General features: G+C 38.5%; 1 protein-coding gene across 4 annotated transcripts in view; it reads right to left on the bottom strand.

Annotated features, from left to right (window-relative positions):
* sema3b (sema domain, immunoglobulin domain (Ig), short basic domain, secreted, (semaphorin) 3B) overlaps positions 1-16918 on the bottom strand; it is a 93638-nt gene that overhangs the window by 3746 nt on the left and 72974 nt on the right. For all 4 annotated transcript variants that reach the window (XM_080898118.1, XM_080898117.1, XM_080898116.1 and 1 more), the window contains 15 exons: positions 15563-15720; positions 13832-13894; positions 7715-7834; positions 7288-7381; positions 7036-7155; positions 6773-6915; positions 6567-6681; positions 4112-4181; positions 3847-3991; positions 2301-2520; positions 2120-2211; positions 1697-1738; positions 1168-1325; positions 989-1044; positions 18-157 (listed from right to left, as the gene is read on the bottom strand). In XM_080898118.1, the coding sequence (XP_080754244.1) occupies positions 18-157; positions 989-1044; positions 1168-1325; positions 1697-1738; positions 2120-2211; positions 2301-2520; positions 3847-3991; positions 4112-4181; positions 6567-6681; positions 6773-6915; positions 7036-7155; positions 7288-7381; positions 7715-7834; positions 13832-13894; positions 15563-15720 (1736 nt within the window). The remainder of the gene's footprint in view (positions 1-17; positions 158-988; positions 1045-1167; positions 1326-1696; positions 1739-2119; positions 2212-2300; positions 2521-3846; positions 3992-4111; positions 4182-6566; positions 6682-6772; positions 6916-7035; positions 7156-7287; positions 7382-7714; positions 7835-13831; positions 13895-15562; positions 15721-16918) is intronic.

Below are 16918 nucleotides of genomic sequence, written 5' to 3' on the forward strand. Positions count from 1 at the left end.
TCAGCCATTCCTCTCACCTCTTCTCGTCGATTCTGTGGATGTTTCTGGAAGGTCCAGGTGATTCTGGCCTGAAGGGATTTGGGGACGCACTCTAAGAAAGTGCTACTTCCCTCTACACCATACAGCTTCTTCTCTGCAATACGATGCTTATGATGATCTGCAGGGGGCAGCAGAGACAAACACAAAATGAGTCAATGTAGAGCAGCACATGTGCTCACTAATAACAAAACATGTCCAGGTTAGAATAAGACAGAGGAACCTGGAAGGATAGGATGGTGAATCCAGAAATGTTACTAGAAAAAACAGACAGGCAGACACAGGTTTGAGAGTAACGAAATTTCTATTCTCTGTATGTCCTGTACATGTGGCAGAATTGACAAATAAAGTTGACTTGACTTGACTTGATAACATTTTCTAAAATGAGTGATATGACCCTAAATCTTAACCACAGCCATAAAATTGCACAAAAGTACTCAAAGACTTAAAAGTCAGCCTACATCAAGGCCAGAGGTGGGGAGAGGATTACACAGATTACTGGTGAAACAATGGTCTACAAACTGCCAAACAGACTCCTGATCAGCATTTTATGGTACTTTGGGGTAGTGCCGATCTCATCACAGACAATTACTCTGACCTTCATTAGTTTTACACAACACAGCTTGCATGCCAAATGATGTAATCGCATTACTCAGGAGCTCCTTCAGTTTGAGCGATTAGCCTGATTCAGTTTTGTGGCAGCAAGACAGCAACAAAATGCTGGTATTGTGGCCTGAGCGGACAGAGGTCACCAGGGGTGAAAGCGGGGGATATTTTAGATTATTTGGCATAAGGACTGTAAGATTTCAGATGGCAAGCTTCTCAATGAGTCCAAGAAGCATCAGACTACAGCTTGCATAGTTTAGTCTTAACAAATAGGAATAACACCAGTTTTCCTAACATGTATACAAAAATCATTGTTGTAGATATGGAAATGATGAAAGAATTGTACCTCCTGAGCACAGAGTGTTAGGGTCTCCATTTCTTACATCCTGGCGGCGAAAACGTCTGTAAAAAGTTTGACATTTTAGTTTAAGAAAAGGAATGTTTTATTGCACGACAGTATTTGCAAATTCACTTTTTTCTTTTAAGTAAAGATCATCTGTTATAGGTCATGTTAATGTCGAAGACCTCTTTGTGTTTGGCAGGTAGCGAGTACAGGAAGTTCCATCCCAGGCACAGTACGGGTCTCTGGCCAGGCAACACTCAGCGCAGGCCTTCCCGTATACACTGCAGCGGTGAAGTGGAATCTGGGCAAGGCCTGTGTCAGAGCCGACATACAGCTGTTGCTGTGAAAACAAAGCAAGCAAAGAGAAGCATTTAAAACATGCTTTATTCTGAAACAGCACAACAGCTTATGTGCCAGAAATACCATCCATGTGTCCATTATGGCAATTTATGTTGGCTCTCTTTGGTTATATTGTGCATTATCCATCATCACCATTCTGATTTAGTACAGCCTCAGATACTATATTGCTCTTTCGGGGCATATAAATATATTGCTGTGCAGATAAACAGGTCGATTAATTTCTAAGTCTAGATATGTCAACCATTTCCACTGTGAAGAGGAAATAATTGACTAAAGATAATACAGTGCTGCACTGTTTGACATACTCTTAAAAACATGATTTTGGGGCTTTTAAGAATTAAACAAGCATACCCGCTTTGAGGAGATCTGCATGTTGATGATAGATGAGGCGTCCTGGGAAGGAGAAGAGATGTACCAAACTAAATAACATACTTTTTAGATTTGACCAAAATTATCAGTATGTAGTTCAATTTTATTTATATGGCACCAAATCAAAACTTCAAGGTGCTTTATATCGTAAGGTAAATATACTACAATAATACAATAAACAATGGATGTATACATGCATATGTATACAATGTTCTTTCAAACTATCCTTTGTTTTCCTCTTTAGGTCGTGTCCAGGGAGTACAGTACACTTAATAAAAGGCATGCAAGTTTGAATGATCCATTAATTTCAACACTTCATTGAGATTTAATGCTTGTAAGAATACAACATGTCATGATGACTAAATGTGCTAAATACATGTACTTTCATGTACACAGTTTTCTTACTTTGAAAACTTCCAACTCCTCCAGTAAAAGTTCCTCCATGTTGTTCCAGCTCTCCTTGGGGACACTGATCACCTTTAGTACTGTCCCTTTATCTGAAATTTCACACACACAACCGCTTAATAACTAATTTCATCATTTTCCTGTTTAACCCTAGAGTTAGAAATGATTACTGCTCATTCACCTGTGCCAATGAACATGACATCGTACTGTCCATCAGCAGCATTGACTCTGTCCACAGCGATCTGTGTAAAGCTGTAATCCACATTGGTCCTGATGAAGATGGGCCTTCGGCTCATAGGGTAGACCGGGTTGTACATTAGAGGGTGGTGACGCGCGAACTGAATCACATCATCTGGGAAACCCTTTGTTGACTCAAAGCTGCCGAATGTCTTGCTGGGGCACTAAAGAAGGGCAGAAAAAATCGAATTAGTATTTTGGGAACTTAAAAAGTTTACATTGAGGTTAGTGCACTTTACTGAACATCAGTGGGGATAAAAATAAAAAGAGGATTTTAAAAAACTACTACTACAGTGAAACTACAGTGAGTACACATTTTCTCTCAGGACCTGAATGCGTGAACGTGCATGCATGCGGCTGCTGTAAAGCTCTGCAAAAAACAGCTGACTCTGAGTCAGTGCTCTCCTATTTACTATGTTTGGACTCGGTCATTGCACAATGACTGATATTTGATGAGTAAACTTGTTTTGTCTTTCTGGATGTAAACTGAAATTAAATGCCGAACTTCTCAGCACTTTAGCTGACCTGAAGTACACAAAGCACAGTTCAACAGAGAGGTGATTATGGTGTGATGGGTCTCAAGGACTTAAAAGAGATTTACACCAGGTCAGAGTCCAGCCACCCTCTTTAATTAAAATTCCAGTCCTGGATTTTCTAAATGCTGAAAACTCAATTTAGCATCATGCAGCGTCTATTCTCATACAATTCCACGTTTTTCTTTTTACTAATTTGCACTTTATTGAGCCACACTGTTTGTTTTTTGTTTTTTTTGTGGGTTATGCATTTTAAATCAGAATGTGCATTATGTGCACTTTTTGCGTAAATGTACTTGTAAGCAAGATCGCGTTCTTAAAATCTGATTTGTTCTGCTAATTTTACAATCCAGCGAGGTAATGATGGCGTGAGGGAGGGTTTTCTGTAGGCCAAATACAATTAGTATTCTGCATTCATACAATAGGGATTGTTCTCCAGCAGCAGTAACAGCTGAAGCTCTGCATAACAAATCATGCTGATGCTACACTTGTGTGCTTAGCTGAATGGAAAGGCCCATAATGAGCACATATTGATTGAAAGGAAAGGGGGTTTGGAAGAAAAAAATATTTAATATTGAATACTGTCTCAATGTGACTATGAGGCCATTTTTTTACAACTTTTTTGTTTTGTTTTGAGTTTTAGTTTGAGGCAACAAATTCAACACTGAAGACATACTAAAGAATATTCCACTGTATGTGATGGTCTAGCATTATTAATTTATTGGGTCATTAAATTTATGGCAATGTGTTATATATTATAGGATGTATATATGTTTTGTACTTAAAATCAGATTTTAAGTAATAACTAAACATTAACGTAATCTAAAATATACACTTCCAAGTAAAAGTTTCTCACAATTACGCAAATATGTGTACATTTACTTGATCAGCCAACACTGCACTTCTGGAAACTCTAGATACTGTGACGCTGATGCGCTTTTATGATTACTGACATACCATTCCGGGGCGGGGATAGGGCACTTTTCCCTGGAAGGGGACCCACTGGTAGTTGGGCCCCTCTTTGTGAGCAAATGGCCCCAGGAAGGCCCTCCGGATGTCATTCATGGAGTAGAGACACACAGCTGAGCCTTTAAATACACTGCTGCTGGTGGACAGAGGGAGTTGGGTTAGATGCAACAAAAACACGCAAAATACACAAAAACGTCTCTCCTCACACACAGACATGCACAAACATACACACGTAATATGAACAGATTCTGACCTGGAAGTGGAGAAGACGGTGTAAACCAGAGGGTTCTTTCTGTCTCTCGTCTGCAGCAGGAAAACATCGCCTAAGGATGCACACACACACACACACACTGGTCAGGTGGCAGTAGACTAACGGTCAAAGGTTGAGTGAAAGATAAACAAAACCCTTTGGCCATGTCTAAGAACCTTAACGAGACATGTTACTGATAACTGAGGGTCATGACATGGAACAAAATCCACCACAGGTTCATGCAGCTTATAAAAATCTTTTAAACAAACTGAGTTTCATTAAGTTTTTGCTTCAATTGTCAGGTTTGAGATCTCCATAATAAACAAGAGCGTATTTCTTAGTCTTGAGCCACAAAATGTGTTTCCATGTACTTTAATGAAATTCCTGCTTCTAAAGACATAACATGGTGCACATACTTTAATAGAACAAAAACTTCAGATTAATAATTATTTATTTTTACATGGATATAGTTGGAAAAAATCAAGGTCAAGACAAGAGACTGAAAGTTCATGAGGGAATGTGATGGACAGATGTGGCCAAAGGGTAATTTAGACTTTAGCCTAAACCACTTACTTTTCCTTTCACTATGTCATGAGATAAGCACAAAGACAGATCATATTATAGCCCACAGATACAGCCAAGAAAGCTCTATCGGAAACATCTTGAGAGCTGAAACTCGTGCAGCTGCTCAGCAAACCACATGACTGCAGGTTCGGGGAGTAGTTGTATAACAACAAATAGCTCCTTCTTTTAAAAATATATTCCAATAATAATTTTATTAATACGTATAAGTAATTTCTCATTTTGGTAAAAGTAAATCCTGAATTCCAGATAGAGTGAAACAAACCAAAAGCAACTTGTTTTTTATTTGAAAGAAATCTCTGGTCATCTCAGGTATAGTTAGCTAAATAACTGGCCTGCATGTCTTTTTATTACACCTAACTGACTCATTATGAAGGTGAAAACCCCATAAAAAGGTTCCTAAATGCTTTATTGTTTATATTTTAAAGCACTATTGCTGATTTTAAAAATTACAACAGAAAAATTCTGAATGTCGACTGTAAATCATGTTTGAATGTCAGGTCTCTGATAAAAACTCAGACTTTGTGCTAAAGTGATACTGAGGTCTTCTGATCTTCATGACAGACTCACTGTTAGTGTCTATTCTCTGATGGAATAACTTCCACAATTAGTTTTTGCACTGCGGGTTAATGCTAAATTTATTATAAACAGGACTATTTCAGTTTATAAAAAAAAAAAAAAACAAGATGAGGAGTGCCAAACTACCAAACATCACAGCTATGTCCATTTTGTATTCACAGATAGCTTTAAAAGGCAAAAAATGTGCCTAACATTGCTCTTAGGATACTCATCAGCTTGACTTGCATTTTATAACTTCTTATGGGTATGGGTACTGGACACTGCTCTGAGGATGGGTTCAAAAAAGGGTCATTTTTTTCCAGAGAAACAAACATGATTTACATTTGTCCTCTGAGTCCAAGGATCCCTCATAGAATCACACTATATTTCCCCAGACATTCATTTTATTACAACTGCAAAATGTGGTTAGAAATTGGCGTCTATGCGCCAAACTCATAAATCTCCTCCTGGAGCCAAAGGATAGGGGTTGAAAGAGTGGCACCGTCATGTCAGAGGAAGATATGGAAGGTTTTGGAGCTTAAACAGACCACAAAACTGGGAATGTGTGCTTGGTGTGCAAGGTGTACAGGACAGTCTTTAGAAAAGGCTTTTAAAAATATACACATATATACATATATATATAATGAAAAGTATAACTTCTCGGTGGAAATTCATATAGGTTTACAGGAAAATTGTGGTTTCTTTGTCATTTGATATGCTTTATAAATTTAGTCTCACTTCTGGATTTCATCTCCTGAAAACACATTATAGGTTTTTGTCATATGAAGAGTTACCAGAGACGAGCCTCTAACTTTCTCTAAACCCACAGCAAAAACATTGGCTTTCGATCAGGCCAGAATCTATTACCAATTAATCTGTCACTCATGCTTGCTCCAAGTCTGCAGGAATGTTAGACTGAATGGTAATCTACAATTGAGGTCAGAAATCCTTTTTTTTTTTATTATGCGTTCCAGGACCTTTTCTCCATTTGCCCGCAGAATGTCCTTCTGGATAAAAATCCAAAAAGGAAAATCAGCACTTTTTTTTTTGCTTTTCTGTTCTCTGTCTACTGAAAAGTGAGACTACCAGATTATAATGCACAATATCTTAGAAGCGGTGACAGGAAAAACAAAACGTTAGTAATGACCAAAGTTTTTTGGTGAAAGTGGCAAACAACCTAACAGGAGGAGGATGTCGAGTGAAAGCTTTGTTTACTTCATTTATGTTATAGCATATTTTTACTCAGCACAATTTTCATCTTAAAATAGTTCACACAGTACATACTTGTACTTCTGACAGTTTGCACAGCTGTACTTACGCAGCTCATCGAAGTACGTGTCGCTGCCATCAGCTCCTGGTACCGAGCAGATCAGACGGGTCTTCAGAAATGTTGTCCACTTGTTCACCAGGCTTCGCTGACCGCCCATATCATTCTGATTGGAGAAAAAATAGCCAAGATAAATTTAAGAGGATATTTTATTTATATTTGTCAACAATCCAGCTGGAATTGCTGCTGGATTTTACCCTGCACAGCTGTCCGATTCTGGAGTAGGTAGATTTTCCCAACCCTTGAGCCTCAACCGCTGTCTCCCGGAAGAAGAAAAATACCTTATCGTCATCTGGGTTCTCACTTTCAGGGACCCAAAAGGACCCAACAAACTTTGGTTCTGGTAAAGAAAATCAAAGAAAAAAATTAGTCAAAAATAACCTTTCCTATCAACACAGTGTAATTCTTCATGTGAGTCGTCTCAACACATAATCTGATAAAAAAAAAGACAAAAGTGCACCATTAAGCCATCTTGAATCATGCTGTTCAGTGCGGATAGAGGGGCGTTTCCCCAGGCTTCTGAAGATGGTGAAGTCCCTTCCCATTAAATCTGTGGCCACGCCTGCATACAGCTCATCACCTAGGAGACAGAATTAGTCAACGACTGTTTGGATAATATATTTGTAGTACGTCAAATCAGCCCAATTTCAAGACCCATTAAATGAACGTTCTTATTCAGTCATCTCATATTAGTTTGCATGGGTGCAATTACCGACGAGCACAGATGCAGCGTTGTGTCGAGGATCATACGGACTCTTTCCTTTCCCGTCCTCCACTTCAGAGGGGTCAATCCTGAACACGTGGTCCTGATGGACAGAGGAGGGAAGGGATTTTACAGCGTGATTATATTTGCATAGTCCTTCTATAAATTGGGGGTTTAATTTTATTTTTGAGATTTGTTGTAAAGTAGATGTAAATGCCAAATTCTTTATACACTTAAGACCATATTTTAAGGGTCTGTCGACAGGTACACTGAATAGAGACTAAATTGGTTGGCAGAGGACTGAAGTTTCTGTGTTTGAAACATCTTATTTTCAGCAGATGAGAACAGATAAAGACATTGTATAATATTTTTAGACTTTCTTGTTACACTGTTGCATAGTGAGTGTCGTGTAGGTTGTGTTTTGTACATTCCTCACCTCCATCCTGTGTCCCACCTCGACAAAGGCACAGGTGGGGTGGAAAGCACCCGTTCCACAGGCGTATAAGTGGGTGCGGTTATAGTGGTGTACAATCTTCACGTAGTTCACGCAGTCAGACTGAAAGACACACACACATATAGTACTTATTATTAACTTAAAGGCTGATCTTTAGGAAGTTTTAGGAAGGAAACTGTTTTGTGATTGGCACTCTACAAATTCTGAGACAGAGTGTTAGGTACACTACTGAAACACAATTCTTGCATGAAATACAATGCCCTTTTTTCCAAGCCTGACATAGTGGTAGTGTTTACCTTTAAATACAGTAAATAGCTGTCTGCCATTTAGTCTATGATGTCCCCAGATCCATCTCCTACTCACAGGTTTGACATCATGTGTGTCCTGGTTAATACGACTGACTAACAATCAAATGGTCAAATGAATATCCACACGTAATTTAACCATGTTTCCTAAACTGCTATAATATCACCAATCTCTATAATAACCTTGCTGTCAAGTTTCTTTGACTTATATGTATACATTTATAGAAAAGAATGCAAAATAGTTACATAAAGAAATAAGATAAACTTATATTTCATTATCCATTTTATTTTTGCCAGACTTATATCTTTTCAAACCATTTTAATCTTTGTTCTATGTCTTCTTATTTCCATTATCCTGGCTTCTTTCTAATAACAAGCGAGCATGTTATTGATTCATAGACACATCTGTTCATCTCAGAATCAGGTTACACTGAGATGGATCTCAAGAGAGTGCTGGAAAAAAAGGATTTACTGTATACTAAGATAATGGATGGTACATTTTTCTTCCTGTCTTCAAACACCACGCTTTGAGGTGATTAGCCCATAAAGAGATGATACTATATGTGGACTGCTGTGGATACTACAATTATTGCCATTATCATGAGAATCTCACACCACAGATTTATATTGAATATGAATTTTTATAAATGATTTTCTGTATTGTGATTACGAAAGTGTTCAAAACAACATGTCATCAGTACATTGTTTATTTCTTATATATTCACACACTGTAGCACACATTTAAGCTTTTATCTTTCCATTTTGCGCTTGTCTACTTCTCCCCAGACAGGTCACTGTAACATCTGTCTGTCGATTGTTGTGAGTATTGGTGGATCTAAAGGTTTGGAAAGACATGAATCTCACTGTCAACAGCAGACAGTCATAATGCAAACAGCTCAGAGCCTGGATCATTTGGACAATTAAAAGACAAATTAATCATTTTTGGAGTAAATATGCAGAATATCAGTTTCTGTGTAAGCGTTCATAGAAAGTGAATTGTTTGGCCTGCTGTTTTCCAGGTCTCCTGCACGGCAACAGTTTAGTCAGCCAATCGATTGGTTAAACACCTTTATGTGTGCGTGTATACACTACAACAAGTAAACTTGTGTATTCACACAACAACTCCATCTCTAATCCCCTGGTAGGTTTTAAAGGCTGAATGGCAAGCCTTTGTTCTAAACCACTGAAGGTTATAGATATGTGTGTGTGTGTCTCAGGGGGCAGAGAAAGGTGAGGCACTCAGCAGAGCAGGAGGCTGACAGAGAAAAGTCTTTGATGTGACAAAGGAGAGAGATCAGGAGGGTAGGGAAAAGATGCATGAGCGACCCTGAAAAGATACAAAAAGAATGAGGTGAAATGATGACAGCAATCACTTTTTCTCATTGTCTGATCAGTGTGTGTGTGTGTGTGCATACATACAGAAGGGTTTGGGTGTGTGGAAGGGTTGGGTGTGTGTGTGTGTGTGTGTGTGGGGGGGGGGGGGGGGGGGGGGGGGTTAACGGGTTCCCTGGACAACCTTTGACATGCCACTGACTCATTAGTTGAAACAGTGAGCAAAATGAGGGCTGTGACCTTACAGCAGCTTGAGCTCTAAGTCTTGCCTTCACGTTTTATAATGCTGCATTGTTCTGCTGTAGATGTCTTTTTCTCTGTTTCTCTTTGTTCCTTCTGTTGATGATTAACCTGATCTACAGCATTAATGTAGTATTTTAGCCACTATCTGTGCTCTGTTTATGGTATTTGGCTCCATATCGATTGCTATCATATAAACTATGCTTCTTTGAGCATTTTATGTGAAGTGTAACGTGTTCTGGTTCAGTGGCTATTTTTGTGTTTGTCAGGTGCATAAAATTTAATCTACCAGGATGTCCTTGAACTAAATCAGATTTTTTCATTTGTCCTCGACATCTGAAACACTTCAAGTAAGGATTACTTAAATATATATACAGGGTAGTTTGCTTTTGAAATACAAAGAAAATCCATAATACGATCAGAGAGATCAGGAAGAGTGTGGAAGTAGAAACATCACTGACTTTTCACTGAGACTGGAGTGTTGACTGTGAGACCATTTTTATGTTTTGCTTTCACTTGTTGTTTGGTTAGGCTGAGGCACCAAAGCTATTTGGCTAGCTCGTTCCACTGGCTAAGTTACCAGGGTGCCTAGATGCACTCCATCTAAGACATGACATGGTTTCTGGAGGTCACTTAACTTTAAAAAACAACTAGGCTGTTATAAAAGCTGCTGGAAGCTTGTATTTTCCATTTGGTTAAAACCAGAACAAACTGTTTGAATTTGTGTAAAAGCAAAGATTCCAAGAGATGCAGGAAGCTTTAATAAAGTTAATGGCAGAGAGGGTTTGACTTGATGGGAATGGTGATGTTCATTAGATACACAACATATCACAGTGTAATAACATAGGAATGCCTTTGATCATCTCTGTGAAACGGGACAATGCAGTATCAGGGGATACTGGCAGGCCACATTTCTCCTAAAAATGGACTGATTTCTGGAATCCAACTCTCTAAGTGATATACATAAGAGGGTGCCTTCTTTCCATTTGTTTCCAATTCTTTTCACCGTTGTTTGTGTGTGAATTCCTGCACAGTGATCGTCTACACAATGCTGGAAAAGAAAATGTTCTTTGGTGGTTTCAGACATACTTGGTGGTCACTGAGCTTCTTCTCTCAGTAGTTAAAGATTAACACAATTCAGTTTGTGTCTTCCAGAAAGACTAACATGAGTATTTGGAAGAGTTCTCCTTTTTAAATTAATTCTTCCCATTGAGCTATTGGACTTCATTCATAATCTAATTCATAATGTCCCAGAACTCATTGTGCAACATGCAGCTTCTTGGATACCTTTAAAAAAATCAATTTTGATTTACAATTGTGATTAATGCATCTTCCACAGAGCATTTTACATAAGAAATTGCTTTGAATGATATACTTATGAAATAAAGAAAAGGATTTTTATTATTAATTCCTACCCATTGATTTATTAATGGGTCTTGGAAGGCACTGAAAGTTACCAAGTGGGTACTGAAATGACAGCATAAACACACAATCTATCACTTCTGCGGTTCTGAATATGACTCCGGCCTTACAGTGACGCCTCAGAGTGCTGAGTCAGACCAAGTGTCTGGGTAAACTGTCAACTGTTTACTGCCCCGCTCTAATTCTGTTTATCTGCATGTGTCTGTGTTTGTCTTAGTGTCCTGGCACATGCAAGGTGGTTTTACTGTTTGAAGGACTGGAGGGTTGTAAATAACAATATTAGATGAGGACAGGGAATATGAAGAAAGGACCAAACATGGAAAATGAATGGAGGGAAGAGATCAAGTGGCAGGGAGAGCTTTTGACCTCTTCCTATAGAAAACACATTTCTCTGTAATTAGGGTCAATAGTGCGTGGTGGAGGTCTGGGTGAGTTTTCACACAGAAAAGGATAAAAGAGGATAAAAATAACATTTCAAAGGATAGAAATGTGAGTAAAAAAAACTACTTTAATGCAAAATCTGTCATTTTCTTTGAACTTTTGTCTTATCACTTTCTTTCTCCCACAATAACTCATTATCTTCTTCATTACATTAATTCTCTTCATCACTCACAGTCTCCACAGTTACTCGCACTTTCGAACAGGACATATGCATACAGAAAACTGAACACACTCATGCACAGACAGACACACACACAGACTCCTGGTCAGGTGAAATTAGAGCCTGGATTTTTGTATGAATGGAGCCCGTTGTCTGTCTGCTACAGCTGTATAATCACACTGATGAGGGGTTTGTTTTACACACACATAAAGACACATTCACAGACATTAGACACACACACTGGAAACTTACACATACAGGGATAAATGTACACACAGACACTGTCAAACACTTGAGTATAAATAGACACATTTATGGTATATCTGCATAAGCAGATGTGATTTTACTGTTTTAAACAGTTAAAGCCACGAAGTACCTACACACACACTGACCTGTACAGTTATCTAATTGTAATCTTGGGTGGTCTATAGGTTCTTGGTGGCCTCTACATGTTGGTCAGTGAAGCCAAGCCCCCCCTGCCCACACTACATCCACATGCAGAACATTACACAGAAAATCTTTTTTTGGCACTTAAATAATAAGTCAAGGGAACTTGATGATGGCGTATCTTTTGGTAAACTCTGCTGTGAGTTTTGCAGCAGGTCATGAGTTCAGTCATGGAGACTTTGTGCATGCAGTCATCTCAGAACGGAATCAGAATCAGATCAAATCATCCAAATAGAAACACTTTAACAATCAGGGTTTTGCTTCATTTCCTGTTAATCTGCATCTTTTTGCTACTGCTGCAGTTCATGTCCAAGATGCTCTTTATTAACCTCACTCAGTCCGTCCATCCTCATATAGATAATAAACATCCAATTCAACCTAATGTAACGAGCCACATTTTTACAAGCAACGGGTAAATATTTAGATTTCTGTGACCTCACTGCATTGCATCATATCGTCAAAGCGAAGGTATGTAACTGTTATTTTCTGCTGCACATATTCTTCCAGTGAGGAAGAACCCAGTGAGTTGCTCTCATAGTGAATATATCAAAGATCTTCAGCAAGAACTGTGTTTCCAACTGAGTTTCTCTGATTCACTAACCCAGTGCAATACAAAGTTTAATATTTAAGTGACATTTAAAAAATGAAATGTTTGCATTGATCCCAAACCTGTCTGGTTAGACATCAGACTGTGTGGATATCATTCAAATAGGGCTCAAAGAAACAAATTTGGAGGAAGTAATCTCACCACATGGCAGGTCCAAAAGTAGGAGTGCTGCACCTATTATTACATGTTATCTGTTTAAATGTGGTGTTTCTGTCTTGTGATGACTCCCATGACTCGAGTGGATTAAAAGGTAGCATTGTGTTAGGCTGGGTAGGAGTGGACGCTTACATTCTGCACTTGGAGCTCAGTAGCAATGCTTACTGAACTGTATGTAAAATGGGACATGGTTAAAGTGGATGTTATGATGCATTATGTCTCATAAAAACTCAGTTTAGCTAACAGGTTGTAGTTAAATATTCCTTGAGTAATAATAATAATAATAATAATAATAATAATAATAATAATAATAATAATAATAATAATAATGCAGTGTGTATTATTGCATAGGATGATGACAACACACTTCTAAAAACTTTCAGGTTCCACATCTGAACTGTATCAGCTGTAAACTTTTATAAATCAAAGCAGAGATCACAGACAAGATAAAACACAGGCGTAGCTGTGGGGTCGGGCCAATAAAGCCAATACCTGGTGTTCTTAAAAACTTTCTATCGTTCTATCTGAGGCTTCTGGATGGTGATAGCTGTGGTTGCAAAAGGACTTCCAGCCCCATTGAAGCCTATCTGGAAACAGCTCTCTGTCTTTACCTCTGTAAGCAATTTCCTGCCTCGTTTATGTTCCCGGTCACTTGTTTTGTGTTATACTGAATAAAAAATGAAGTCTACCTTGCAAATCTCAGTCCTTCTATGCTTCAGAATTATGGATTATCTTTGGTATGAAACTACAAGCTCATTGGTTAACTAGCTGTCAATCACAAGTCATTAGTGAATGAGCGCGTGGTTTCACAGTCAGACCTGCCCTTACTTTTTTCAACCAAGCTGGTGACAGCAAAAACATTTATTGGAAGGCTTGAAAACAGGGCTTTACCAGGTGATATCACAGTACCCACATCAATTTTTATTTCTCTGGTAAAAATGAAAACATGAAATCACAGGGCTAAGGTGACGTGTGGTGTGATCACTTACAGTGATGTCTTTGCCAGCCCAGTTACACTCCTCCCTCCAGTCAACAGGGGCAGGCCAATAGATCTGAAACAGGCAGACAAAGATCAGTCCATCTTGTAAATTTACTCTGGATTTTTAATTTGGCTAAATTAGATTATTTAGAGTGTACCAGAGATGCATTCCCTCATAATATAACACAGCCCAGAAGATCACTGGCTGCTCTCTGCCCAGCCTGGAGGTCACTGCAAACTCTCGGTACCTCAGCAGAGCTGGCAATATCATCAAGGACCACTCTCACCCCAGCAACCAACTGTTTGAACTATTACCGTCAGGCCGACGGTACAGGTCACATAAAACCAGGACAAACAGATTCAGGGATAGCTTCTTTCCCAGAGCTATCACCGTAGTAAATAAGCACAAAAACAATTGAACCTATTCCATACCGTCACTGTCATTATATTATGCTGCTATTCATACTGTCATTATATTAATGCTGCTATCCTGTATATGTTGTACATACTATTGTTTCAGTACTTACGATTGTTTTTTTTGTACTTTTTATATTTTACATTTATATTTATTATTGAAACTTGCACCAAGGGAGTGGCACTCCAATTTCGTTGTACTCTGTACAATGACAATAAAGGCTATTCTATTCTATTCTATTCTATTCTATTCTATTCTAATATCAGGACTTAAACCATCAAGTGTAAGAACAGTTTGATCCATCTCTTTCTTTCTAACCTATTTTATCCTGCAGCCATTCAACAACATTGCAACCCCCCCCCCCCCCCCCCCCCCCCAAAAAAACAAAACAAAAAAAAAAAAACAGGAAGAGCTACAGTGAATCTGCACACCCAGCTCATAAATCAAACTCCCTCATCTACCTAAAACCAACAGAGGTTTCATATCTGACAGATAGAAACTTGCAATTTACTCCAAGCAGCTGTGGACGGATGTGTTTTGTGGGCTTTTTTTGTGTGTAACTCTAGTGTCTATACATTTCAGTTCTTTTGCCAGTGTGTGTACTGTATACTCAAGTCTTTTTGCAGCTCTGATTATACTCCAAAGGCAAAGGCCTCACAAAGTGTACCTTTTTGATATGAATCATAACCTCTTTTGCATAAATGTTTTTTTCTTATCTCCGTCCAGCTCTTTGATTTTCTACCTTCCTCTATGGCTACAACACTTCTCTTTTCCCCTCAGGTCAGACACTTAAGTAGACTCATATGTGCACGGATGTTATTTTCTAAAGGGTATGTTTGTAAAAATGTTTCCACACTTCTGAATATTTCCTTCAGGAATGCAAGAATACAAACCACAGGTGACTAACTTTGTGAGTCAAAATAATAAATGATTCTTAGAAAGTAAACAATGTTGCAGTGGTTGTAAGAATGACTCACTTTCATCTTCTGCCAGTATAATCACCTAAGATAGTTAACAAAAGGTCACAAAATATTTTCATGGCAAATGTATTTGGAGTTGTTGAGATTTATCTCTTCTGGTAATGGTTTGTGTATTACCAGGGAAAATGCTGTGTTTATAAAACAGTTCCTTATTTTATGGATAACTTTTTAAAAAGCCTTGTGCACATGAGAATCTAAAATTAAATCTACTCATAACCGTTAAAACACAGAGTTGAAAATGTTGAAATCTCAGCAGCAGTAACTTAGTTTTGATCAACAGACCGCTCACACTCCCACATGTTTTACAGCTGTACAAGTTTGGTTTTGGGGGTTGTTTCTGGCCAACCTTGTGTTCTTGTTTGGCGATGTTGTCCAACGACAGAGACAGCAGGAAGTTCTTGGCTCCCACAAACAGTCGACCCCTCTCTTCATCCAACAGCAGGGCACTAAAGCAGCAGGAACGCTCCAGCTCAAACCGTCGCACTCCGTGGAACTGCTGCAACTCTGAAAATGTAGATTTACAGGGTGGACCTCAGTCAAACACTGATATGAGTCGATGATTTCCACATAACTTAAAGATAAAGATATTAAGTATGGGAGAACCCGCCTATGCATTTGTGTTAGTGTGTAGGTGCCAATGTGTTTGCCTGTATTTATGGAGAAATGTTCTTATATGTATACAGAAAAGAGATAACTCGGATAACTTTGCAGGGGCTTTAGTTTTGGACCAGTCTTTTGTTCTTTACTTGTCTTTTTTGTTGTATAGCGAAGTAAACTTTTTTATTAATTATGTTCTTCAGAAAGTAAGTAAAGAATCATAAAATCTTTGCATTCAAAGCTGTCATCGGCGTCTTCAGATCCACATCAGTTAGTTGGCTACAGGGCTTCCACAAGTCACGCTGCTAAAAAAAAACAACCCTCAACATCTTATGTATTTCAGTATATTTCTGAGCTGTGTCCTAAGGCCAGTGACTTGTGAAACGAGCAGGATGAAATCCTCTGACAGTAATGACACTATATTAGTTTCAGTGGAAAAACTGAATGTCTTTACCATTTCCAAACTGGCAAGAAAAAGTTCTAGAGGAACAGTGCCCAGGAAAATTTAGCTTGTATTTGTAAATTTAAACTATAATAGTCACCCCAAGCTTAATGGAAAAAAAAAAGAATTAAAAACTGTTCTTGGCTTGAGGAAACTAAGAAATAAAGGGACTACATCCTCCCCTACGTGCTCAGCTCAAACTGGGAGCTTAAGAAAACAAGACCAAAGCCCTCCTCACTTCGACATTAAAATGTCTTTTATTAGTCTGCCATTGTTCTAATGTGAATTTATAACTTTAATTAAGTCTTTGACGCCACCCAATAGCCGCCAGCATGACATCAGGGACTTTTATTCAGCCCCACCATACTGTGGTGGCAATAACCCTGGGCTTGAGGGCATAGTGTGTTAAAAACATGCGTATGATACCTGCCTTCTGCTAAATGCAGTTACTTTTACTTTAAGATCCAAGTGTATTGGTGTTTAATATTTTACTGCTCCTTTCTTGAGCGCTGGTATACCAGCGCTCAAGAAAGAATATCTGTCAAGAAAATATTATTTGACAGCCCAAATCTACTTTAAGTAGTTGAGTTAAGTTAAGTAATGGTTACTTCATCCTTTAAACAAGTAATAATGCTTTCTACTCAATAAAAAGCAGCAGTCAAA

Source organism: Rhamphochromis sp. 'chilingali', assembly GCF_963969265.1.
Source record: "Rhamphochromis sp. 'chilingali' genome assembly, chromosome: 12".
Taxonomy (NCBI): domain Eukaryota; kingdom Metazoa; phylum Chordata; class Actinopteri; order Cichliformes; family Cichlidae; genus Rhamphochromis; species Rhamphochromis sp. 'chilingali'.